Genomic DNA, 24,068 nt, shown 5'->3' with positions numbered 1-24,068 from the left:
CTATCATAGAAGATAATACTACTTAGCCTAGTGCCGAACATCAAGTAAAAAGCTCATGAAGTGGCACCTTGAAGCATTAGAAAGAGAAGTCACTACCTTTTTTGTGACTGTCTTCCAGATTTAATCATAAGGACTTTCGTCTTAAAACCGCAGATCCCAAGGGATGTCTCTTAATGACTAATCCAGACCCTGTCTACCTCTAAGGATCATTTGCTTAATTAGCAGAGACAAGACAAGCAAGCACACAGCCAAGGATCAGAAGAGTCAGAAGCATTAACCTGCTTTTCAAGTGAGGGTTTGGTGAGATGAAGAAGCAGGAATAAAGGAAAAGGGAGAGAACTTTTCAGCTCATTAGAAAAAGGAAGGTCAACACTCAAGCTGCCAGGGAGCCCCTAGGATCGGCAAAGGCCCTTCCATCAGGGCAGGAGAATTGTGTCTCTTTCTCCAGTGTATCCCCAACCCCAGGGACAGGACCTGGCCATGGTGGATGCTTAATGCATGCTGGTTTTATTGCATGGGCCCCTTGTGTTCAGTGGCATGGTGGCCTGTGGCTAGTCAGTGAGAAGTCAGTGGGGGCCCTGAGCCAGTCAGAGCACTTCCATCTGCATATATATATGTATATATATATATATATACATATATATATATATATATAATTTTACTACTATTTACAAATTTTTTTTTTTTTATGAGAGGCCAACTGTTTTGCATCCCAGAGTGAAGCTTAAGTGCATGTTTAAGATGAATGCTTTTGAAATAAGATATCTTAAAAATAGAACGGAGAGAAATTGTCATCAGGTAGAGCAGGGGTCAACAAATTTCTCTGCAAGGGGCTAGATAGTAAGTCTTTTTGGCTTTGGGGGCTGTAGAGTCTGTGCCACGGCTCTGCTGCCGTGAGAGTGCAAGCAGCCATATACAACACCTACATGAATGGACATGGCTGTGTTCTAATTAAATGTGTGAATACTGAAATAGGAATTTCATATTATTTTCACAGACCCCAAAATACTACCCTCCTTTTGATTTTTTTCAGTCATTTAAAAATGTTATAAAAACTATTCTTGGTTCATGGGAGGTATATAAACAGATATTGGGCTGAACTTGGCCCATGGGCTGTAGTTCACTAACTCCTGAGTTCAAAAAATTCACCATCTCTTTGACTGTCATCACACCACATCACCGTCTTACTTCAAAGATGTTTCTATGAATGAGACACTATTTCTTAGTCTTCTAGAGAAACAGAATGTACTCTGTAGCCCACTTATTTGCATATACAAAATATGGTATAAATACGGAGTGAACATGAATGCCCTTAACATCCCAGTATAATAGCCTCCTCAAGTCTAGTTACCGAAATCAGTGAGATTAATAGTTGGATACACATTTCCCACAAAGACAAACTTCAAATGGGACATTAAGCTGTACAATAAAGTCTCAGGAAATCATAGTGCTTAGAAAACAGGCCAGCACTAGCCTGGTTTCCCTGAACACATGGCCCTGTGTTGTCCATTTTAGATTTGGTTCTATCTACTCATGATGGGCCCACACTGATGGTGAAGAAATGGTCAGATTATTGCAAGTCTGGTCAAATGATGGCATAAAGCAAAACAAAACAACAAACCCAAACAAACAGTCTACTGAAAATGCATTTTCTAGGCCCTCTCTTTTTACCTTATCAAGCAAGAACAAAGAGCACTTGGTATTTATTAATAATAATTTAAGGCAATCAGTTCTGAGAGCCTGCCAGATTCTGTGTGCAAAGGCCAAAATAAGGAAGGATGATCCTAAATTGCCATGGTCTTGGATTACCTAGCATCCTGCAGGAACTTGCCTGGTGCCCCGCTGACGGCAGATGAATCTGATAATTCCCAGTATACTCAAGATGTGTGTGCTGAACCTGTGCAGAGCGCCCTCTGCAGGCGGATGGAGAAAGTGCATTCATGGTGTTCAGCTGAGCTGGAGGGAGGGCTTTGGGGCTTTAAGGGTAAATAGCAGAGTCCAGGAGAGGCCAGAAGACACCGAACTGGAGAGCTGGGCTTCCAGAGTGAAGCTGCCTAGGTTGGAGTCCTGGCTTTGCCCCTTATCCATGTGACCGTAGGCAAATTGCTTAACTTCTCTGGGCCTCCTTTTTCTCACGTGGGAAATGAGCCCAATCAGAGTACCAATAGAACTGAAGAATAAATGATGGATACGTATAAAGGGGCTAGCACAGTGCCTGGCCCGTAGCAGGCACTCAGTGCAAGTTAGCTTTTGCAGATATCAGAGAAGTGGCGTGATGGAACAGGAAGAACACTGAGGGCCGGGTTCTCACAGTCCCCCAACGATTTATTAGCTGTGGGTCCTTAAAGAACCCTTCTACCTTTCTGGTCTCTAGCTGTCTTCCCTGTAGAGTGAAGACCAGAATGCCTTCTGTATCTGCCTGATGGCAGAGGGCTGGACCCCACGACTTTCTGAGGACTCTTCCGATGGCAGTATCTGAAATTAAACAGTCAGTTAGCATGGCCCAGGAGTGGACAGTCCTAGCTAGCTAATGGGCCAATCAAGGAGCAGCAAGAGAGAGAGAGAAAGAGAGAAGGAAAGAAAGAAGGAAGGAAGGGAAGGGAAGAAAGAAAACAAATAATTTTTAAAGACTTTTTGGTTCACATTATTTACAACATTAAAGGAAATTTAAAAAGTATTTTTCTTTTTAACATAAAGCAATCAAACAGTGGGCAGTAGACAACTATTCACCCAGAGATCACAAAGGTCCACATAATTGATAATGATGATAAGTAAGCAACTGTCCCCCATCTCATTCCACCCTGCCTGGCCATACACATAAAACGTTTGTGAAATAACATTTCTAGAAAATTTGATCGTGCTAAGGGGGTCAAAGCCATGGATTCCCACACAAGCAAGCTTATCTCATTCAGTTTTAGAGCCAATAGAAACTAGTCCTAACTCCGGTCTGCCTCTTATATTCTTCTGGCTTCAAATGAAAGACTGTGCCAAGGTGAGAGGCTGGATCATTGCAAATCTAGCTCCAAGCCTGGAAATAAAGTAATCAGAAACACTCGTCCTGCGGTTAGAGCCCGGTAGATTCCACTATTACTGCACATGAATAAGAAGCGTGTGAAGGATATTTCAGAAGAGGACCAAGGGTACCCTTTCTTTTGAGAAAAGGCTTGATAGCCTCAATGGCAAGGTGCCTACTATCTCCTGGCTTCTAGAATTAGTTCTGTACAGTGAGGATTATCATCACAGACCTGGCAGTGGATAGTTATTTTAATATGGGTTGGGGAACTGTCAGGGACCACACTCGATGTAGAGGCAAGCTCCTCCAGAATTTTGATTAGCCCTTTCTTTGGTGCAGCACTGTATGGTGGTCTCGGATGAGACTCGGGCCCTCTGAGGGGCCTTCTGGTTCCCCGCCCACAGATTGTGGCCCCCGCAGGCAGCTCTCCTCACCTCGCTGACCTCTGTTTTCTCTGTCAGTGAACTGGGACAGAGAGTGCCCATTCTCCCTATAGGCTGGGCGTAAGATCCCCCCCCAAAAGATTTGCAGATCAAACTAGAAAGGGGGATGTTGCACATCGTGTTGGGCATAGTCTCTCCCTTAAAGGAACTCCACATTTTCACTGATTCGAGAACACCACGCCTTCCATTCCAGGTACCCCAAACTGGCTGCGAAACACCGGGAATCCAACGCGGCCGGCATCGACATCTTCTCCAAGTTCTCGGCCTACATCAAAAACACAAAGCCGCAGAACAATGCTGGTGAGTGACCCACTTGCACCCACAGCTCTTGGCAGTTGTGCCCACTACCCAGGACGTCTCAGTTACTCGGGTCCGAGAAGCGCCTGGAGCCAGTGCTGTTCACTGTTTGCCCACACCCGTGTCCCCCGTGACACAGGGAGGGCGTGTCGATCCTTCTTTTTGTCCAGTGCAAGAGAAAAAGCCAGTGGGCCTTTGTGCTGAATTTGGAGGGAGGGAGACACTTTGTGTTCTGAGCCTGCCTTACTGCACAGCGTAATGGTCTGCCCAGAAGTTTCCTGCCTCGGCCATACCGCTGGCCATTTGTCCCAAATTCACAACCCTGCCTGGGTTCTTGGGAGGCCCTGCCTGGAACCACATATTCCAGCTTCCTTCTGGTCCCTGCAAGCCTTCTCAAGGAGTCGTGCAGAGGTCATGGGGGGACAGCACAGTCACCATGTTGGTGAATGCTGCAGGTGGAACCCAGCCCTCTGCTTCCTCCCCCTACTGCAAGTGCAGAGGGTACTGGGGAAGGCACAGCTCAAAACCTGTTTCCTCCTCCATCTGGCCTTGGCTACAGAGCCCAAGACTAGTTCTCCCGTGAGGCCTTTTCAGAGGGGTCTCAGCGCCTCATTTAAGCTCCTAGCACTTTAAGTACCTCATTTGGCCTTTCCTTTAAGAATTAGACAAAGCAATTTGAATAGAACCATCCAATTGAGTATGTGTAACACTTGAAGAACTGTGTTAGACCCTAGGAGGAAAAAGAAGAAGGATGAGCAAGTTTGCTTGCCTCCCAGTGGGAGAGTGAGACAGCCTTATGGGCAGGAGCCTGGAGCCCAGCACAGAGCCAAGCAGAGCAAGGACTTCACGAATCTTTGTGAATAAATGAGTGAACAAATGACCATCAGATGAACACACAATGGACCCACACAAGGTGGGATATGTTAGACGCTCCAGGAGCTCAGAGGAGAAAGGCATCTTTTTGGACAAGGTGACCGGGAAGGGCAGCCATCGTGAAGCGAAAGGGAAGATGTTTTGGCAGGAACAGAGTCGGTGCAGTGGAAAGTAAATATTTTGGTAACAGTTATTGGGGGCCTGGATTATAAGGGGCACAGACTAGATTCTACAATAACTAGAAAAAGATACTTCCCCAGTCTTGAAGATCGGGCTGGTACAGGAGAAAAGGCTTAAATTGGCAGAAAGTCAAACAGCAAGAAAAGAGATAAATGATGGCTTCGTCAAGGGAGTCTGAAGAGCTGATTAGCTGCCGTGTGAAAGGGGAAGCAAAAGGTGTTCAGGGATGTTCAGAGCAGGAAGAATTTACCTCAGGGCCTTTGAGAAAGCTGCTCTGAGGGGGTTTCATCTGGCTCATGAAGGTTAAGGGAGAGTCAGTTGGCTTCGCATAAAGGGAGGAGGTCATGGGGGGAGGTGGGAAAATGCCCGTGGCAGAGACTGAGGGAGCCATCGCAGCCATTAGAGGCCCGTGAGGAAGCACGAGAAGGAGACTGGCCTTCAGGAACAAGAAGAGGAAGAAGAAGAAGAAGGGATGTGGAGAGGTTTTAAACATGGATAGTGCTCTAGCTTCTATGCTGTTTGGACCTTGGTGGGCGGAAGAGTGTCCCCAACAAAGCCATGTCCTCCCGGGACTTGAGAGTGAGGTCTTATCTGGAAGTAGGGTCTTTGCAGATGTAATTAGTTAAGGGTCTCGAGATGAGGTGGTCCTGGATTTAGTGTGGTCCCTAAATCCCACCACTGGTGTCCTTGTAAGAAGGGGAGTGGGCACACAGAGACCCGGGGAGAGGTTCGTGTGAAGGTGGGATGGAGATTGGGGTGCGACAACCAGATTGGAGGGCCACCAGAAGCTGAAAGAGGTGAGGAAGGACTCCCCTGTAGAGCCTTGGGAGGGAGTGTGGCCCTGCGGACAGCTTGATTTTGGACTTCTGGCCTCTCAAACCGGGAGAACAGATTTCTGGTGTGTTGAGCCACCCAGTTTGTGGTGCTTTGTTGTGGAGGGGCTGGGACGCAAAGGCAGCCCCTCTGGGCCGTGTGCACAGGGCATTCAGCTCTGGTTTGCAGATTCCACATCCAAGGCCCTTTCCTCTCAGCCACAAATACCTTCCTTCAGACTTGTCAAAGCACCCTCAGAAGGATTATCTCATGGGAGCCTTCCAGAGTTTTCAAGTTACAAATGGTATTTATGTAGTATCCATATTTACAGTTCTCCTATCCCCAACCCCAAAGCAGCAGTTTCCACTGAACATCCCATATCGGTTTCTTATAAACTCAATGCTCTCCAATTTCCATTGTTTCCACTTCTTTTCTTTCCCCCTGTTTTTCTCTGGGATGGGTTCTGCCCTTGTGACTCCTTCTCCCCTGAACTCATCTGCCCCGGCCTTTCTGCTGTCTCAGAGAGCCTATCCCCATCACAGCCCTTGGCATGGGGGTTTTCCATCCTGCCTTTAACTGGACTCCGTGCATTTGTTCCTTCCCTGTTAACCATAGCCTGCCCACCTCCCACTGCCCTCCTCCTCCACTTTCCCTTCATTCCACCCATACCCCCCCAGTTCAGGTCTGCTGGGTCCAGAAGTTCTTAGGCTCAGCGAACCAGAAGCCAAGACAGAGAGTAGCACCATGGCCCACCCCACTCGGCCGCTTGCCCTGGAGACGGTCCACACCCCACTCTGCTTCGTGCCAGCCCGGTAGCAGGCAGCCCCTCCTGAGGCTGCAGCAAGAGACCCCAGGCTTCCTTTGACACCCCTCCCTACACGACTTTCCTGTTTCTCTCTCTGGATCTTCAGCTCTGCATCTCTTTCTTCAGTGTCCCTTCTTCAGATTGTCCCTTTTGTGTTTTCAACTTTCTTTTCTCTTGAAAAGAGCCCTCCCTCCCACCTTGCCACCCAAGGCCTCCCAGACCCCATATATACACTGACCATGGCGGTGTGCCTTTCTTGCCCTCTTGACATCAAAGTGTGAGAAAACCCAACCCGGTGACATGGTCCTGCCCAGTGGGTCATCTCTCCACTCCCGTGGTGGATGCAGGGACTGCCATTCAAAATGTTCCTGTTTCACAAAACCTCAAAAGTCCCCAGCTACTGAGACCCAGACCCTATCCAGGGAAGCCAACCACAGCTAGCACACAAGAGAACTGTCCTTTAGTTTGTACATTCGGCTGTTCGTTTATTCACTCAGCAAACACAGGTTGCATGGAGTGGCTACAAGTCCAAGCTAATGTTTAAAGGGCATTTCTTGTGTACCAGGCACCGTGCTAGGTTCTAGAGTTGTCAAGACGAGTGAGACCTAAGTGGCTGCTCTCAGTGAGCTAACTGGGGGACTGTAAAACATATAAACAGGCAATTACTGGCCTGGGTTGGGACTCCATATCTGCTGTTTCTAGCTGTACAACTCCACTAGAGAGACTTCTCTCTGAGCCTCTGTTTCTGCACCTATAAAATATACTTAGTAAGACTTTCAATTTCTGGATCTGCCAAATAAGGCAATTAATAGCATAGCCAGGTTGTAATGCAGATTCCTTGACTTTATAAGTCAGGGCCTACAAATCCTGACACGTGGGAAATGTTCATTTACTGTTAACTCTGATTATAGTTGCTCCTGAGAAAAACAAGGCAAACATGAATACTGGCATCAGAAACTACTGCTTCAGCTCTTATCCCCGCCACCCCCAGCCAGCACTTCCCAATCTCCCACTCATGTCATCTCATTTCTACATGTTTAACTTTGTTTCCCACTTTCTTGGTGCCTTCTACTCCTCTGCAAAGATACGTGGAAGAGCGTCCGTGCCCTGGCCCTGCCTGTCACACCTTCAGGGTTGTTGCATTCGACCCCGAAGTCAGGGTTTTGTGCTCTGGTTTGGTGTCTATCACTGTACGGCTTCCTCCCTCTGTAACCACCCTATCCGGGTCCCCTTGAGAGCAGATCCCACCTCCAGGCCCCACCAGGCCCCCTTCTCAAACTTGCTCTTCACTTCACCTAAAGATAGCACGGACTTTCTCTTGAGTCTCTCTCTCTCTCCCTCTTCCTGCTTGTGCACTCTCAAATAAATAAATAAATAAATAAAATCAATGTCTCAAGATCCCATATTTAGTAAGATGGTACATGGGCTTACTTTCTTGTCACTTGGGATCCCCTACCACCACCCTGGTTTGTGGGGGACACAAGGACTTTGTTTCTGGATGGGCTGCATTCCCAAAGCTCAGAGACCAGCAACTGCGTGGTGGTTCAACTTGCGGACTCTGAAATCCACTGCCTGGGTTCAGACCCCAGCTTCCCTCTCTTCCTGCTGGCCTTGGGACACTGGGCAAGTTACATCAACTCTCAGTGTGCCTCAGTTTCTTCATCTGTAAAGTGGGGGCAGTAACTGTCCATACCTCATAGGTGTGCTGGGAACCACGCCACTGCTGGGTTCAAATGTCAGCCCTTGTTCTGTGCTGTTATCCAGGGGCAAACAGGTACACCTCAGCGGAGAGGTCTGCGATAAAAGTGTAGCTTGAGGGGCTATATATATGATATAGTCCATGAGTGAGAAGAAGGGAGCACTAGGGACAACATGAAGGATCACCTACCCTTACGGGAGGGCAGCGAGAGAGAAGTCAGGGAGGAAGGTTAAGAAGGATCGGCCAGGGAGTAAAGAAGAAAGCTGGAAAAGGCAGAAGACAGGGAAGATCCTGAAGCTGAGGAAGGAAAGTTTTTTTTTTGTCTGTTTGTTTTTAAGAGTGATCTGTGGAACAAAATGCTGTGCAGAGGATCATGGGAATCTTCGTGTTACGCACAGCTCCCTGGAAGAGTCCCCGGGCATCCTTCTCTGACCGCACCCCACTCGCCTGCAGCAGCCCATTACTCAGATCCTACACAGCAAGAGGGACTCCAGGCTGGCCGGAGAAGCAGGGCCCTTCTCCCTTGGCGGGGACAGGGGGGATAGGCGCAGGAGGAGACCACCCGGAGGGAGGGCTGGTGGCCCCGAGAAAAGACATCTCTGAGCGTGGAGGGAGCAGATTTGGCTGGGTGGGTGTGGATTTGGCTGTAGGAGTCCCTGCTCTGAGCCCCTGCATGGTACTCTTTCAGTCTGGCAGACCCAAGTAGCGCCAGTGGTTCAGTAGTGAAGGTTTGCGGCAGAAGGCTCGGGGGAAGGCACCAGCTTGGTCCATCCCGCCTTTGGTGCACCTGGTAACACAGAGGGCAGCAAGGAGCACTCAGCTCTGTCCCCACCCCAGCCCCGCGTCTGCCCTGCAGCTTGGCCCAGAGGCGGAGTCCAATGGTGGGGGCCTGGTCTCCACCCTCAGCGGCGCTTGGGCCTCCAGCTCTCACATCACATCCTCCGTCTCTCTTCACAAGTATCACCGGCAGGCCCTGCTGCTTTCATCCTCCTCTGAGATGCCATCGAGGCACCCAGGGCCCGAGCCCGGGCAGTGGCCCCGAAGGGACATCACTGCTCCTGGCTCTACCCCTTCGCTTGGGGACTTGCTTCCACCCCTCCGGAAACACGTCTTCCCCACTCCGTCCTCGAGAAGATGACCCGGGCTTTTCTCCCTCTTACATCGTGCATTTCTAACCCTCAAAATGCCATTTGAACAGACTCTAAAAATCTCTGCCAAACCCCTTGGCTTTCAAGAAATTCATTTTTGCTACTTACCCTAGTCTGGCTGTAAAATACTATATTTTACTTCCTCTTTCACAATCTCTCTTTTTCCTTATGCTTTAGTCCTATTAGGTCTACAGGTTTCTTTCAGTTTTTGAACACATTGCATGTTCCGGGTGATTAACAAAGGGGTCTAATGTGCATCTTTAGTTCTCTGTTACTATGTTTCAAGTCCCTTTTACATTTCTTTCAGCCCTATCACATTTCCCCAGATACAGTTATATTCCTGCCCAGTATCATTTCCGTGTCGTTGTTGGCTGGCGTTGTATTCTTATATACTTTTCCCAGTTTCTTTCTGCTTGGAGAGGGAGTGGACATATATATATGCATGTAGACGAAGGCAAAAGTCCTGTATTTCTCCTGTTCCGTTCACACCCGAACCTGCCATCTCCATCCTCGTGCGCATGCCCGCCTCCGCTGGACTCTCTTTCTCTACCTACTGAGATGGGTAAAAAGTCCCACCCCCAGTCTCTTTTATCTCATCCATACATCATGTGAAGCCTTATGGCTTTCCCTAGCCACGTCACACACATACATGTCAGGCTGCTGGTACCCCATATTTCTGAGCTGAATGTTTTTTTTTCCGAATTTGGATGATTTTGGTCTTTCCAGGCTTCCTTGGAAGCCCCTTCTCTCTTCCTCCTTCAAGTGTAGCATTCTCCTGTATTTTTGCCTCTGTGTTCTTCTGTCTGATGGGCCTTTTTATTTTCAAATGTATCCTCACTCCGCTTGGGCCAGAAAGACTCGAAAACTGCTCGCAGGGACACATAATGTACGGCAACGCAACATACACGAGAACGAGGTGTGAAGGGAAAACAAGGCGGAACCCTAAAACAGAACTCGGGGTGCGCTCAAATGGCAAAAGCCGCTCCCAGCGCCCCAATGCCACACACAGACGCAGACCACAAATTTGACGCTAAACCTTCTAGCACACGAAGCCAAAAGGCACCCGCTGGTCAGCTACAGTTTGGTTCTCCTCGTAGACAAAAACATACCAACCTCCCAGAAGAATAGCCAGTATTACTGATCCTGGGGGCTCGAGTCCTGGCATGGAGGACCTGCGATTTTCATTTGCTTTGGCCTTTGCCTTGTGTGATTTCCCTTCCTTTTGTCTGTAGACTCCGGGCCGCTGACTTCATGCTCCTGTGACTTCTGTCCTCTTTCCCCCGCAGGCGCCCGTGGTTCACCCTGCCCCTCCCCCCACCCTGCTGGTCTTGACTTGTGCCCTCTTTCCCCCTAAAATGCATGTTCTTCTTTTTTCTCCCCATGTATCTTAAGGGCCCTGAGAGCCCCCTGCAGCTTCAGGCCTATGTCGCCAACTTTCCTGTTGCTTTTTGTCATTTCCAAGACTCGCATCAGCCCACCCACGCATGTCTGTTTTTATCATGAGGCTCAGGCCCCTGTGTGTGCTGTGTTTGCAAAGATGTGTCCCTTTCTATGTATGGAAGACACTGTGCTAGCCTACCATACCTTTCCTAAAGTATTTGTCCTAATAAAATACTTCTACCTTCCTAAATAAAGTCCTAAAAGCCTTCCTTGGGTACCTATGGTGTGCTGGACACAGTGCTATGTGTTTGGAGTAAAGTCCCACACCAGACACTGAGTTGTCTCTCTAGCTTTTGCCCTTCATTAGCTAGAAGTGTCCTGGCCATATTTTCTGAACTGAAGATCAGATGTTTAACAAATTGCTTTCATTGAAAATAATCCAGTTATAAGAAATTGGTACTGTCCCAGAAAATCCAGGACACATGTCCCCAAATGAAAAGCACCTGGTTGGGGCTTAGCCCTCTGTTCCCCCTTCTTCCCAACCCAAATCCAAACCCGGCTGCCACCACAGAGGGATGGAGAGTATATCATGGCTCCTACGACCTCCCATGCCCAGATCCTTTGCTGAAACACATGCTCGGTAGCCACGAAGGTCTCTGAGCCGTCCTGATTGTGTTTACAAATAAGGGCCAGGCTTTCCTCCTTCCTGAGACTCGCATCAGCGGCTTCACTTCCTGGGACCTGGAAGCAAGGCCTGGGCTCTCTGGGCTTATTCTGAGAAAATTGGCAATCACAGCCACATATCAGGAAGAGGAGTCTTGGAACGTTCTAGAAACCTCGGCGAGCTCATCTCGTTATTGGGATGATCATTCCCACGTGATGGAAATGTGATTGAAGGATGACACTGCACATATTATCACAGTATCAGTTACTCCCATCCTGCTTCTCTCTCTTCATCTTTCCCCAGAGCCCTCACGTATGGTTGCATGACCAAACCATATGCACCTGCTTTCCTGGCTCCTTGCTCCTCTCAGGACTGAATCTTCACATTGCCCTGTCTTCTCTCTTCTAAAAGATACCTCCTGCAGTGGGCCATGCTCCTGGCTGATGCTGATGGGAAAAGAATCTGTATCCCTGGCAATCTTTCTTTCCCTGCTTCATCCCCAGTGGTTTCAGTCCACACAAGCACATTCCAGCCTGCCTGCCTGGCTGACCACACCAGCAGACCAGCTCCTCTGGCAGCCTGCTCTGTGTGCACCTCCCTGTCCTGGTGATCAAGGACCTGCTTCCTGGCAATACCCCTCACTCCCTTCTAGTAAAATCTGTGATTAAACAAGGCCATCCACATTTGATATATGGAAATTGAGGCTCATAGGCTTCATCCCAGTATTGAGCAATTTAGTTAAATCTGTACAATGGGCTGCCAACAAAAGATGTGAGTGTCCCATCCCTGAAAGGACACAGAAAGGACACAGAAAGAGGTTCCTACCTATGGAGGTAGGAACTGCCTGGTCTAAGGTGTCATCTATTGTAAGACCGTATTATTTTAATTACCAGTAAGAAACAAAATATGCTTTCAAATAAACAAAAATCCTTTCATTTCAACTATAACATGTTGGTTGTAAGAAACAGTCTGATTCCAGACATGTCAAGTGTGAAAAGATGAAACATAACAGGTAGATGATTCCCATAAACTTTCCCAAATGGAACATTCTATAACTTGCTAGAGGCTCCACTGTGGCGCATCAGATCCTCCTGACGCTTGACCTTGAGTGACGCCTTTGGAAAGAAAGAGAATTGAGGTCAGCATTACTTCCAGATCCCTTTAGGCTGTCTGTCCTGACTCCTTATCCACTGAAGGGTCAGCTGTGCCCCTGTCTCTGGTGCCTGGAAACACAGTAGCACCTGCCTCTTAGGTTAGGGATCGGCAAACATTCTTTTTCTTTCTTTCTTTCTTCCTTTCTTCCTTCCTTCCTTCCTTCCTTTTTTTTAAGATTTTATTAATTTATTTGAGAAAGAGTGTAAGCATGAGCGGGGGAGGGGCAGAGGGAGAGGGACAAGCAGACTCCCCGATGAGCAGCCTAAGAGCCCAATGAGGGCTCCATGCAGGGCTTGATGTGGGACTCCATCCCAGGACCCTGAGATCATGACCTGAGCCTAAGGCAGATGCTTAATCCATTGAGCCACCCAGGCACCCCCCCCACAAATGTTTTCTGTGAAGGGTCAGATGATAAATATTTCAGACTTTACAGACTACATAAGCTGTCCCAGCGGCTCAGCTCGCTGTTGGAAGGATGAGGCAGCCACAGACAACATGCAAACAAGGGAGCGTGGCTGTGTTCCTGTACAGCTTCACTTAGGGATCCCTGACATTTGAATTTCTCATCATTTCCAGGGGTCATGGAATTGTCGTCTTCTTCTGAAATTTTCCAACCATCCCCAAATGTAAAAACCATTCTTAGCTTGAGGGCAGTGCAAAACGACACAGTGGGCTGCATTTGGCCCTTGGACAATAATTTGCTGATCTCTTAGACTACACTAGCAAGTTCTCTTAATTTCTATACCTCTCAGCCTCCTCCTTTGTAACAGGGAGATTGTAACAGTGATCTTTCTTGGAGCCTTGTCATGTTAATGAAATGAATGAATGCAGTAAAGCCCTGAGGACAGTTCCTGGCTCACCGTAGGCACCAATATGGGATAGGTTTTGCTGCTTTGCTGTTGCTCATCTCACAAATCCTCCCCCACATTCCCTGATGTCCGCCCTGGGGACTGGGTGGCCCAGTTCTCACTGTAATCTAGCAGCATGTGCTGCCCTCTTCTGGCAGCTGGAGGAATCAGCGCTAGAGGGGCTGATCCTGTTGAACAGGGAGAGGCCTGTGGATTTTCAAGCCTCCTCTGCATAGGAGAACACGGTTATACCCAAACTTTGGCTGGGGGTTCAAGAAGAGGCCAGGTCTCTCTTGGGGACTCGAAGCCGTCTTCCATTATCTGTCCCCACACCCAGGGTGCGGCATGCCCAGCAGTCCCGATGGATCCTCCAGAGTGGCCGTTGGCCACCTGCTAACTAACTGCCCTAGTTGCTTCTCTCTGCCTTCCCTCCTCCCCTTCCACCACCCCCAGTCTTTACTTTTATGAACTTCCTTGACCTAAAATAGGAAAGTGTTCGAAAGGATTCAAAGCGGCCTGGGAGGGCTGTTAGCCCAGAACCAACAAGCCCCTTACTATCGAAGGTCCTGTGCTTTCTCCCAAAGCGTCCTGAAAGCCAACTGCTGTTGGGGGTGAGGGTGGGGAGGCGCGAGGTGGAGTGTTTTTCCAGATTCCCCAGGATGTGGCGAGGCATGTTTAAGAGAGAGTGTATATTTATTATTTCCCAGCCACTTCAATCACGAGGTGATTATTTCCTCCTCTTCTTCCTCCCTCCAGCCCTCAGCCCCATGTCCTGGGGGTGGGCCCAGTCTGGAGGCCACGGTGGCCTTCCCAGGGGGACGGGCACCGCCCCGCCTCTCATTCATCCTCAGGTTCTGAGGGGAGAGCTAAGGCCATATGAAAAAGATAGGGATGTGAGTTATAATGACTCCGCTGAGACACAGAAGCCAGCGAAGTGGCAGTGGGGTTCCAGGTCTGTCCCGTCAGAAACACCGACCTGTTCTTTGGAGAAAGACCGCTGTGTCCCAACTCAGGACAACTGGTTCCCTGGACAAAGTCCTCAGCCCAGGCTGTTATCATGGTGGAGGCTCCTGGGTGGTCCCCGGCCCACCACAGTGGTGAGGATAACGAGGTGACTGTCTTGCCACTTCCTCATAAAGCAGCCATTGCTGTCTTGTTTCAAAAACACCTCTGGTCATAAAGGGAGCCTTCAGGCTGCCTTCCTTGGCCACCCCTGCGTGCAAATAGCCAACTCAGGATATTTTGTTTGTTTGTTTGTTGGGTTAAAGTTTTGCTTTGATTGGCATTCTTACAAGGAAAAACAAATAACCTCAGCTCGGTGGGACCCACCTCCGAGGCTTGGCTCGTCCTGCATCAATGTGCGCCTTCCCAGACGGCAGGTCCTCGAGGCTGGGAGCAAGAGGCAGGGGAAGGGCTGAGTATTTCCTTCTGGCACCTCCCCGGAGTTGCCCAGGGGATTCCTCCAGAGGGCCTTTGATTTGGTTCATTATTGAGGCGGATGCTGGCAAGTTCTAATTTAACAAATTTTGCTTCTGAACCGAAACTTTGGAGGGCGGTTGGTGGTGGCATGGTACGTTGATGGGGGGGCAGCGCGGGGAGGGAGCGGGGGCAGGGGGAGGGGAGGGGGGGGACGGTCCTGCGTGGGTGGGCGCATTCATTAGTGGAAGGAGCCGGTGTTAGCTGTGTGGGCTCCCCGGCTGGAGTAGAGCGGAGACCACCAACACCATTCCATGTGGTGGAATTTCCCGCCGTCTGACCAGAACGAGTCCGCCTGGCCTGGCCTGGCTTCAGATCAAGGCCTGGGGAATAAAGGAACATTAAATGACTAATTTGAACACTAGTTAAATGCTCTTTCACCTCTGGCTACCGTTACCTCATCCTGTGCAACCGACACCTCTTGTCTTTGTGCAGTCTACACGCGGGAGCTAAATACATTTCTCTCTCTCCACACACACACACACACACATGCACGCACACACAGCTCTTGTGTGTTCTGATATTTCTAGGTACTCGCAGAAGCCATTAAATAGCTCCTTAAGTAAATGGCATGTATCAGTTCATCTGAAACATGCACTTGCACACGAAGTTGTATTAGTGAAGAGACACGACATGGGTCTTGCAGCTTCCCTCTTAAGCATGATGGTGTTTAGACCACAGAAGTGCTGTCGTGTGTGCGTGAGTGTGTCTACACTTCATTGCCCGTGTGTGGGTCGGGAGTATTGTAGTTGGTGATGCCTTGTCTGCCCTTAGAACCTCTCATCTGTGATTAGCACATAGCTCCGAGGGAAAATCCTCTCTTCTCTGTTGACTCTCAGTGGAGAGTGGCTCTGGGCAAATTCGCATGTAGAATGGGTTTCCCCATTTTGGGGACTGACAAGATACGAAATCCAGGTGGTGTCTTGAACCTCCTGTCGAAAACCTCAGACACCTCAATTATAAACTCTCCTTGTCAAATTCGTCACTGTCTCGTCCGGGCAGGGTGGACCACGTTCTCTCCACGTCGCACAGGAAAAGCTAGGGTGTGGAACAGTTGTTCCAATGATGGTCACGGGACAAACCAGGCATTTCTCAGCTTTTAAACTCTTTTGCTACAGACTAAGTAATGCCGAAACGGGGGCATTGAAACCATGGACTAAATCCAGTCTGTATTCTGAAGGTATCGGCTATTTAGGGTAATTTGTTGGCGGAATAAAAGGCTGCTACACAGAACTTTGACTTTAAAACTCCTAACCTTCTTTAAAAATCTGTGCTAGAGCTGTCTTTCTGGAGGGGCCCCCAGGTCACTTCAAGCCCACTCATGAGTTTAGCCTGAGTAGCCCCATTAGCCCCAGTAGCTGTGTAAGACTTAAATGTGTCAAGTAGCACATCATCTGGTTTGCCATGTTATTCAGATCATTTTCTAACTTGAATGCGCATTTGCATCTTCCAGGGTTTTGTTAAAATGCAGATATCCATGCAAGTGGGTCCGGGGTGGGGCCTGAGGGCAACCAGATGATTCGATGATGCTGCTGATAAAGGGGGGAGCTTTGGGAAGTAGGGTTCTGGGCGGCAGTCTCCACGAGGACACTCTCAAGACCCCAGCTCCGCATCTGGTCCAGAGCAGGTACACGAGAAACGTTTGTGAACTGAATGAATGAACCATTTCCCAAACACTTCACGACAAGCCGGAGTTGTCTGCTCATTTACCAAAGAGGTGGTTGGTAAAAGGGCCTGTCCTGCCTCATCAGTGTTAGGGCCATTTCCTCCATCTGCTTCCTGTTCCAACCTCACCTTAAAGCTTGTCCCACATCACCCGCCCTCCATTCTCTTGACCACCTTTGAAACTTCCCAGTCTCCACTTCATTATGTTCTATGACTGGAACCGTCTCTCCTCTGAGAACTATAATGCTTTCTTAACCTCTGTTGTATTAAATGGAGCCTCATTGGGGGGTGGGGGGGGAAGAGGAAGTACCGCATTTAAAACCCATCAATAAGAACAATCTGAGCTGTTCCCTCATGAAGACCGTCGCTGTGGTGGTTAGTGGTGTTTGCTTAAGTGGTATGTCTCTTGTCATCCTTATTTTTATAAAATGCAGTCAAGGAACATTACTCGGTGTGAAAGGTGCAATTTCACCAAGAGTCAGAGGAGAAAACACAGAAGACTAAATTCTTGTGTTCTTCCAGCCAGAAGTCAGAGGTCAGACTGTTTTTCTAGAAACCCCTGGTCGAAGACTCATTTAATGATCTGGGTCATAGTAAGAAGTATGTTTCTCTGCGCCTCTGTCCAGAACCCCTTCCATTCCTGAATATTCTAGAGAAGGGGGTTGGACCACGTGATTCCTCTGTATTGAGGGCGGACTCTGATGATCACGTGCCCACTGATGTCTGCAATGACAATCACCCACATCTTGCTTCTGTTTGGGGGACCTCAAAGTCAGGTTTTAGTCAACACTTTGCCTGCATCTGACCCTGGCCTTGGTCTCACCTGTGTCGCCTGGCAGAGAGGCGCAGGTTGCTGATGACCTATACTCATTTGGCTCTGATGAATCCCAGGAGGGCATGCCGGGCCAAACTAATGAATCCCCTTCACCCATCCCTGAGAGACCAAACGCTATCATTCCACAAAGAAAGGGAACCATCATAGACCCTTCAATGAGATAAAGCCAGTGACATGAGCCTATGGAGACATACAGAGTTACATTTTAGGGGCCCTCACCTTTCCCCAAACCCCACTGAATAGCTCATTCTTTCAACAAAAACTTATTCAGTACCAGGCACTGTGCAAGGTGCTAGAATAATAATGTAATAAAGAAATATTGACCATATCTATGTGAATTGGCAAAGGTTGTGTTGGGCCCCATGTCACAGAAACCTGATTACAGATGCTAAAGCAAATATTGATTTTATTTTCACGGGTCTAGATCCTTAGAGCACGAATCCTCTGTCTTTTATGTGTGACTTTCATCCTCATGTCACAAGATAGATGCTCTACTCCCAGACATTGCATCTGAGTTCCAGGCAAGGGCAGCTGTATCTGTCTCTTCTCTCCCAGAAGCCGATCCCTGAATTTCCACTTATATCTCATTGGTCATAATTTGGGCATTTGGCCTTCTCTAGTAAAACTTTGGGAAGGTAAGTATTTTTAACTGGGCACATTACCACTCTGAGGAAATCTGGGTTCTTTTAGTAACAAAGAAGGTGAGAGTGAATATTTGCATATAACTCACTTTCAGCTTAAGGTGATTAAAAAAAAAAAAAAAACTACAGTGAAAATATCTGATCTAGCCATGCCAAAAAAAGACGTAGTATTTCAAATTCTCCTTTGGGGTTGACCAACTCTGAATCATTACCCCACCTAGATTTTAAGAAATAGAAGTATAGGGGCGCCTGGGTGACTCAATTGGTTGAGCATCCGACTCTTGGTTTCAGTTGAGGTTATGATCTCAGGGTCCTGGGATGGAGCCCCATGTAAGGCTCTGCGCTCAGGGGGGGAGTCTGCTTGAGATTCTCTCCCTCTGCCCCTCCCCCCACTTGCTCTCTCTTTGTCTATCTTTCTCAAATAAATAAATCTTAAAAAAAAAATAAATAGAAGTATAAAATCGTACCCTTAATCTGCAACACCCTGACTTCAAACTTTAGAAGATGCAAGACTCACAAACTTTAGAAGATGCAAGCTGTGCAATTAAGACACCCAGCGGACAGCTTCTCCCCCGAGACCGTAATCCATGTGGAGGCAAGTGCGGGCACCCAGAGGGCTGCTCTGAGCAAGGGAGGTGGAGGATATAATTGTGGCGTGTCTGGGGAATTCTGCAAAAGTATCCCTCGCCCCTACCCCCTGCAAAACTTACCCTCTAAGGTTGCCCTGTTGCATGACTATGAGGAACAAGGCTCGCTCAGGTGGGGCTGTGGTTACGACAGCAGAGTCAGAGTGAAAGGACCAGCTGAAGACTCAAGAAAACACTGCATAAGTCATCTGGGGTGACTTCCTCAGGGTAGAGGACGAGTCAAGCACAATATTTATCAGGCAGACTTTTTTCTTGCAACTCTAAGAACTTACTAGCTCTTTTGTATGCTCTGCTTTTTCTACATCAAGCAGCATCCCACCTTGCACATAAGAACTGCTCACTGCATGGTGGACGTAGTTCGAAGCCTGCAATGGGTGTCACTCATGGCAACCCTATGAGGTGTGCATTGTTATGATCTCTGTTTCGCCAGAGGAGGAAACTGAGGCACAAGAGGTTAAACAGCCTGCCCAAGCTAGTAGGTGGCCGAGCCAGGATCCCCACACTGGCAGCTAGTCCCATAGTCTGTGCACCTGACGTGTGTACATGATACATTTAAATAATCCATTATTTAAAAGGCATGTGGTGCTGCGTTTTTAAACAAGAGTAGGCAGGTCATTTAGGAAACTGTGATCCAATCAGTCCATAAACCATGGAACAACTGCCCGTGTGTGGGTCGGGAGTATTGTGTTTCCCAAATATACTACATATAGTTTGTATATTTCCCAAATATACTACACAATCTCAGCTTCATCCGGGGAGTCCTGACTCGGCATCCATGGGAGGCAAGGGGCACCGAAAGTGGCCCACCCACCGTGGGTGCTGGGCAGAGATGCGTCAACAAAGGACAGAACGGGCAGCCAGGGGAGAGTTTACAGGATAGTCACAGAATAATGGAAACCGGTAATTATTTAAATTTAGAGCTGTGGTGGCCGGGTTCTAAATTTGTTAATGGCTCTTATATAAAAGATGTGGGCATTTGAGGATGAACAGGACAAAATGTGGCTAAATCACTTCAGTCTGAGTGTTTGGAGGGAGGGAGTATTGAGAAAGAAGGTCTCCGGGTCCAAACGCTGGACAGAGGACCGAGAAAGGATCTCCCTTGACTAGTTCATTCCGAGTGTTTGAATATGAGGACTGAGCCTAATCTGTGGCCTGATACTTAAAAATAACCTGTTACAAAGTAACCATAAAAATCTCAGTTTTCAGCCTGATTCAGTCGGCTACATGAACTACAACCAGCATTAATAGCTCCAGTCAGCATTTATGTCGTTCTTTCTATTAGCACAATGGTTTTTACAACCATTTATGAGTTTCTGGAAAGGCTAATAGAAAACACACATACATGTTTTACACGTTGGCCGTGGAAAATGCAGTTTTTGTTGGGTGAGGACAGGCCAGGAGGGGTCGCCACCACCCCGTGGCTGAAGTCTGGGCAGGGCTCCCTAACCGGGGAACACATTCTCTGCGGGTTGCCCCAGCCAGCTCACACCCTCCCCGGCCCGGTTTCTGCCGCTTCCTCTTTCCACTGGCTGGCCCCAGTTGGAGTCAGTCTTTCTCTGTCTCTCTCTCTCTTCCAGTTGATAAATTATCACTGGGGGAGCTTACAGGGTACAGGGTGTGTGTACAAAAGGAAACCTAAATTTGAAGACATACATGATCATCTTTCCTCTCGAATTCACTGTGGTTTTTAGATTTAGAAAATTATCAGAATCTGGAAGTGTCTATATTATGCATACCTCCCTTCATACTTAAAAAAAAAATTTTATGAAAGGCATGCCAAGGTTGTCCTAAATTCTTTACCATGCTGGTATGTTAAACACAGCCAAATGATTGCCAAACACTTGCCTTAAAAAAAAAAAAATATATATATATATATATATGTGTGTGTGTGTGTGTGTATGTCTCTATATGTGTATATATATATTTTATACGTATGTACATATATGTGTATATGTATGCATATACATATATGTATATACGTGTGTATATATAGTTTGTTATTGGGAGTCATACTTTTCAACATGAGGCAAATATCAGGTTGATTTGTGTTGATTCTTCACAATGATCCCCTATACGGCTTGGGGAAGAAGCTATACAGAGGATCTGTCTCTTCTTCAAGGAAAAATCCCTGACTACTTAGAAATATCTCAAAGAAGTATAGACCCATTCGCTTGGTGAGTCTCTCCACCAAAAGGGGGTAGGGGGTTTTCAACAGTGTCCTATATTCCAGTCCTCCATAGTTGTAAGACCTGAATCCTGCCTTGGGACTAAAGAATCATTTGCTGACCTCTTACTGGAAAGGACCTTGGGAGTTTGTCATTTAATTCGCCCTCCCATTCAAGGCTGAAATCTTTTCTAGAACAATCAAACAATACCCATGGCAGCAGGAACTACAGACTCCTCTCAAACTCAGCTGATGCTGCAAGAGGGAACAGGAGGGAATCTGTTGAAATTGCCATTGCGTTTTGCTTTCTCATAAACCACTGTTTGTCTTCCCACCTTTCCTGTTTTCACCAGTGCCTAGAAACGGGAGGCCTGGGGATGGCTTCCCACATGGGAGCCCCTCGGTCTTTCACAGCTAGAGCCCATTTGACAACATCCTCCTCTCTGGCTGTGAGGCCAAGTCTAATGTTCTTGGTCTCATGCCTAAGGTGGACATGAATTCTCCAAACTATCAGACCAAGAAAGTCTGACACAGTCCCATAGCCTGGAGAGAGCAATGCCAAACCCAAAAGAGATGATGATTCCAGGCAACTTGGGATCGCGGACATGTTGGAAATGCAAGAGTACACTCCATGCTCTGGGCTGTCCAGGATTTCCCCTTGCACCTGGGAGCCTCCTGGATGCTCAGAAAAGCCTCACTTCAGACACCTGGCTTCTGCCTGGAGGGGCACTCAGTCTGTCCTTCCCTCACATCCTCTTATAAACTGAAGTTCGACAGCTGTAGTCATCATAGCTCATTTTTGTTAAGTCCCTCTGTGCACCAGAGTCTGTAGAAGATGCTTTAACAGCAACCCGTGAACAACCATAACGAGTGCAGGATTCGAACTCAGATCTCTTCAAAAACAGAGTGGGTGTGCCACTCTGTGACTGTGTCTAAGATCACGAGACCTCTCGGAGAAGCCTAGTGCAGGGCTACGTGATACCCAACCCGGAATCTCTCTGTCCCCTTCCCTGCTGATATCCATGATGTGTTAACATACCCAGAGGGCCCAGGCACAGGAGAGTAGGGCTCACCACACCTGAAACAAAGCTTCATTCCCATCTTCTACAACCCTGCTACCATTTCTGCCTCTGTGGTTGAAGAACTGGGCATAGATAATGCTTTGAGAGACAAAAGGACCACGCGGATCAGCTACCCCTTACCTGCTGTGTGTTCCAGAAGGGTCACTGTGGGTCAGAGGGTATGAACCCTAGTTCCCACCTGCTTATAATTTTGCCCTTATGTGGTCATTCATACTTATGTAACTCAACTATAGCTGGGCTACATTTTCTCTCTTTAAGGACTTTTGCAACAGAGAAAAGCCACATGACTCCAATTCCCTAAACTTGAAAGATGAATGTCGATCTTTACAGAAGGTTTCTTACGGGGGAGGGAATTACACTGCCCAGCACAGAGCCAAATGTCCCAACCCCCCACCCCCTGCCTTAGAACATCTTTGTCTCTGTTAAAATTGCCCTCTTTATGACAATATTTATGTTCCTGCCCACCTGACCTGCGCCCCCTCTTCTCCCACCCCCATAACTCTCCGTCTGCATAGCCTCTTCCTCTCTCCTGGATCTTTGGCCCTTGGGCATCTGTGTAAAGCAATATGACCTCTCTGTTTTGGAGGAAAGGCTTCTTCCTCCAGAAAGGTGAGGGAGAGATGATATTACATTCTTACTATTTGATTTTTTGTTGTTGTTGTTTCTGTCACATTATCATTCATGTTTAAAACGATCAGATGCCAACAAGGTGTGGCCATCTTTGTATTTTCTCTCCAAGAATACGGTGATGGCCAGAGAAATCTCCTTTGTGGCCTCCCTCAAACCACAGCTATGCTTTTTTGTTGTTGTTGTTGTTATATTGACATGATATCGAAAGAGATGAAAAGGAAAAACTTCATCCAGTCCTCCGGGTATTTCTCAATATCTAGATATTTCTTTCATCATAGGAAAAACTCAAATGAATTTCTCTCTTTTCACCGAGACGTTCTGCTGTCACATGGACAATGTGACAGCATTGGCCTTGAGTAGGGGCAAAGTTAGTATTTGTTGCTAAGAAATGGTGTGAAGGGTCCTGGTAGGCTTTCTCCTCAGAGATAACTCCTTCTAGACCCAATGATGGTCACTGAGAGCACCAGGAATTCCAGCTAAAATCAAGCCATTAATAGAAGAACACAGATATTTTATCAAATTAGCTGGAAGGTAAGGCATGAGGAGTGGTGTCCTAATAGCCACACTCTTGTTAGGTAAATAAGGGCTTGTGAGAAAGGTCTACAGCATGAAAGGAAGATGGAAGGCTGAGTGGACTCCCAAAGAGCCATGGGTCAGTCCTTGGCACCCAGAGATGGCTTTGCAGAGTAAAAGAAATTTAAGTTTTGGAATCCAACAATCCAGTTTTTAAATCCTGATTTGTTCCTTACTTGAATAGGGCTACCATTTGAAAATACTTTTCTCTTTGTCTTTCTTGAACACATGATTCTAACCTGTCCTGAGCATCCATCGGCCCCATGACAGATAAGAATTCTGTAGAAGGGATTCTAAGAAAGAAAAAAAAGCATTCAATATTTAGCTGCTGATTCAAAATACCATTTTCAACAAGACAGTAGCCTTACAAGCCAAGCTATTGTCTTAAAATGTTCTAAATTCCTTTATCTCTCAGTTTTAGCACATTAAGAACCATGTCTAGAGGACTCAGCTCATAGAGAAGAAATGGCCCTTAGGTCCGTGCTGTGGGCCAGGGAGACTTGCTGTTCTGTGGTTGATGGATTATATGACATAGGAAAATATAAAGGAAAGCATACCCTTTCTGGCCCAGGGGATTTGGGGATGAAGGAGAAGAGACAGATAGAAGGGTCAGGGAACCAGAGATGCATCCAGGAAGCGCCATGTGGCATTTTGCTTAGGTATCCTTCCAGGGCTTTGGAGGGAGCTGGACAGCCTACCTCTGACCACCACCCTAGTTTCAACATCTGGAAGGAAGTGGAGGTTTCTCTGAGAAGAGGTAACTGAGAAGAGACACAGGACCTGTGGAAGCTTCCCAAAGCCTTCCACCTGCTTGATCCCAGGGCCCCTATCTCCCCAAGGCCACAGGGTCACAGCAACCCCCCCCCCCATTTACTCAGTGAGAAGAGCAGAGGAGATGGAGACTTTCTGAGAAACTGAGCATTTTTATGCAAAAGAGACTGAGAATTCTCTAGAGGGACTGTTTATTACATCAGACTAGGTTGTAATCCAGAACAGATTAAAATAAAGTTGTCATTCTCCCATTACCCAGGGGTTGG

At 47.6% G+C, this 24,068-nt stretch overlaps 1 protein-coding gene across 1 annotated transcript in view; it reads left to right on the top strand.

Moving 5' to 3' along the window:
• Positions 1-3,096: 3,096 nt before the first annotated feature.
• The window catches only part of CLIC5 (chloride intracellular channel 5), a 36,508-nt gene continuing 15,536 nt past the window's right edge, over positions 3,097-24,068 (top strand). Inside the window, exons 1-2 of the mRNA XM_081827564.1 lie at positions 3,097-3,140; positions 3,602-3,756. Coding sequence (XP_081683690.1) covers positions 3,097-3,140; positions 3,602-3,756 — 199 coding nt within the window. The remainder of the gene's footprint in view (positions 3,141-3,601; positions 3,757-24,068) is intronic.

This window comes from Leptonychotes weddellii, chromosome 8, assembly GCF_054177405.1.
Source record: "Leptonychotes weddellii isolate Sample4059 chromosome 8, ASM5417740v2, whole genome shotgun sequence".
NCBI classification, from domain to species: Eukaryota; Metazoa; Chordata; class Mammalia; order Carnivora; family Phocidae; genus Leptonychotes; species Leptonychotes weddellii.
Note: the sequence above shows the minus strand (reverse complement) of the source record. Positions and strands in the feature narration are given on the sequence as shown.